We start from the raw sequence: 2,867 nt of genomic DNA, 5'->3' as shown, positions 1-2,867 counted from the left end.
ATATTGGCCAGAGGGTGTTATGCTTGAAGAAGTAGCGGGGATCGGATCTCACAATTTTCTTCCCTTCCTCTCCACCAACCAACCAACAAGGTAGTTAGGGAGGAGACTGGAAGAGATTAAGAAGTAAAACTTTTTAATGAATCACGGCAAGGCACAAGTTTTGAATTTCGGAATTCAGGAATATGCAAATCTACTTAGAGACACGAATCGCAAGAAGATGCTCATTTGAGTAAGTTCTGCTGCTGCTGGGTTTAGTCAGAAGTGAAATTTCTGGAAAAGTGTTCTTTCAGTTTCATGCACGCGGAATTATTCGGGTGTGCAGAGTTATTCACTGTAGCGATTTAAAGGGAAAAGGGCTTGGGTTATATTACTCCATACATTCACAACTTATTGCAACACCAAAAAAGTTTCATTTTCCTCTCTCATCAGCAATTGATATTTCATGTCCAATTCTAAGCAGAGAGTGAAATTGAGTTAAAGACGTAGTTTCCCAAACAAGAAATAAACTCCTCGGATAGCCGAATTTGAGCCGTGTTGATTTGAACTTATCTCAATCGGAGAAAGGTAAAGAAAAAGTTTGTAATTTTTCTACAAATAAAAATAATGAGAACGAGAATACATTAAAATACAGATATTCGACAACTCTTGTAGCTTTAATTTTAATATTCTGAATCATTTGCATATTTACAACGAGTTGTTTAAATTTGAGCCGAATAATTTTTCTCAATATTTACGCCACAGCTATCTTGAGGGCCTGATCAATGTCTTCAATCAAGGCTTGAGCACCCTCCAGCCCAACCGAAAGGCGAAGAAAGTTGTCCGTGATTCCCAACCGATCCCTTTCTTCTTGGGAAAGCTGAATGTGACTCATTTTCGCCCTATGGAGTTGCACATGAATCATCACATAAATTGTGAAATAGGCATTCGTCACATCACAAATCATGAACAAAACTCACGGAATGGTGACCAAGCTGATGTCTGCACCAAGAGACGGCGCTCTTTTAATCACTTTCACGCTTTCCATGAATTTTGCAGCTTCCTTGAATCCACCCTTGATGTAGAAGCCAATCATTCCTGAATGACCTTTTTGCTGCTTTATGGCTAGTTGATGTTGAGGGTGCGACTTTAGTCCTGCATATTTTTTGGAAGTAAATGTATAAATATGGTTAATTACTGATAATAAGTAACTATATGACAGTTGCATACCAGGATGAACGACTTTCTCAACGAGGGGATGAGAATCCAAAAATGTGGCAACTTTCACCGCATTTCGAGAATGCTTTTCCAATCTTAAATGAAGCGTTTTGAGACTACGAATAGCTAAGTAGCAGCAAAAGGGTGACGGAATTCCTCCCCATACTGGAAATATTTTCAGTTAATTGTATGCATGTCAACTACTTATCTATCTATATATTGGGCTTATCAATTACTACCTTCCTGACTCCGCTTAATGCTCTTGTACAATTCGGGTTTATTCATAGTTACCATTCCCCCAATGATATCAGCATGACCTCCAATATACTTTGACGTGGAGTAGAGTACCAAATCTGCCCCCAGTTTGAGACAATCTTGCAGGATTGGGGTCAGAAATGTGTTATCAACGACTACTGCAATTTTTGAGTTGATGTCGTGAGCCTTTTTAGAAATTTCGCCAATATCCAAGATTCGAAGATCGGGGTTGGAAGGTGACTCCAAATATACAAGCTGTACGGATTAAGTATGAGAACTTGTTAATATCCAAATCCTCTCTTAAAACGGATAATGACTTTCATTTACCTTAGTATTCGGCTTGATAAGCTTGATAATCTCGTCGGTTTTAATTGTGTCAAAAAAGTCGACCGTTATCCCATATTTTCCTGCTTCTCGTAGTATCAGAGTCGAACCACCGTACAAGGCAATGGATGACACGACATGGTCACCTTTCTCCAAGGAGAGAATGATTGCGCCAAGTCCAGCCACGCCAGACCCGAATGCCAATGCTGATTGTGCAAATTTTTACTCATGCAAATTTTTACTGATTATTATAGCTGAACCAGATTAAAATTTTACCATATTTTGACCCTTCCAATGTAGCAAAATATTGCTCGTAATGATTTCTTGTGGGATTTCCGTGTCGCCCATATTCGAAGATTTCCTACAACAAACGTTATGAAATTTATATTGTATTTGTAAAGTATACTAAAATTAACCTCTGATATGGGTTCAGGGGAACCAGCTTCAAAACCATTTTCCAAACAGTTAGCCCCTGATCCCCGGAGGAGAAAGTTGCTCGAGGTAACAATTGGTGTCACAATACATTTTGACGAAAATTTATTAGGAGTCGAACTCTCAGTAATTGCCAATGTTTCCAATTCAGACGGAAAATCTTCCCAACCAGAAAATTCCATGATTACAATATCCTCGTAGAACTAGTTAAATCCTGCCAATTTGGACTTGAAAGCAACACGTAGACGGAAAATTATGGGCTAATTTATGTATAAATACTTTTCGGTTGCATCATATTTGTGTCTCCAAGCTGTCAAATAAACATGAATAATTCGACCTTGTCTCATCAGAAAAACAGTTTAGCTACTCAATATCACTGACATATGGCCTCACGATCGATTGCTTGAGAACTTTGCCCTTTTGTCACTTCTCTTAAAAGGAGCTGGATGGAAAGTGTTGTAATTATCTCAACTCAATTCATCTCCAATCTCAAATTAGGTATCAATGTGTGAGTTATTACTGGTTTCTTGATTCGTTGAGATTGTTATCGCCAATTTAAGCTCCTTGAATTCCCAAAACTTCGGTAATAATAGGCGTGGTAATAATAACATTTTTACAAAATTACGGCACCCAAAGATCCTTGAAGATTTGATCTCCTTTAT

General features: G+C 38.2%; 1 protein-coding gene across 1 annotated transcript; it reads right to left on the bottom strand.

The window, feature by feature from the left end:
* Positions 1–626: 626 nt before the first annotated feature.
* On the bottom strand, positions 627–2,461 carry LOC110853951 (cystathionine gamma-lyase). The gene is made up of 7 exons (XM_022102327.2): positions 2,190–2,461; positions 2,050–2,134; positions 1,777–1,979; positions 1,434–1,704; positions 1,207–1,359; positions 957–1,131; positions 627–878 (listed from the first exon to the last, which is right to left on the bottom strand). The coding sequence occupies exons 1-7, from the start codon at positions 2,385–2,387 to the stop codon at positions 731–733; spliced, it is 1,233 nt and encodes a 410-aa protein (XP_021958019.1). The 5' UTR covers positions 2,388–2,461; the 3' UTR covers positions 627–730.
* Positions 2,462–2,867: the final 406 nt, after the last annotated feature.

Source organism: Folsomia candida, unplaced genomic scaffold (assembly GCF_002217175.1).
Source record: "Folsomia candida strain VU population unplaced genomic scaffold, ASM221717v1 Fcan01_Sc009, whole genome shotgun sequence".
Lineage (NCBI taxonomy): Eukaryota > Metazoa > Arthropoda > Collembola > Entomobryomorpha > Isotomidae > Folsomia > Folsomia candida.
The sequence above is the reverse complement of the archived record's forward strand: the minus strand, read 5'-3'. Positions and strand labels throughout refer to the sequence as shown.

Bases quoted from the DNA above. Each gene is read 5' to 3' on its own strand.
- LOC110853951 (XM_022102327.2), bottom strand. From the start codon at position 2,387: ATGGAATTTTCTGGTTGGGAAGATTTTCCGTCTGAATTGGAAACATTG. The intron at 1,980-2,049 runs GTAAAATTTTAA...TTGCACAATCAG, and splicing joins ATTGGAAGGGTCAAAATATG to CATTGGCATTCGGGTCTGGC. The intron at 879-956 runs GTGAGTTTTGTT...GCAACTCCATAG, and splicing joins ATCAGCTTGGTCACCATTCC to GGCGAAAATGAGTCACATTC.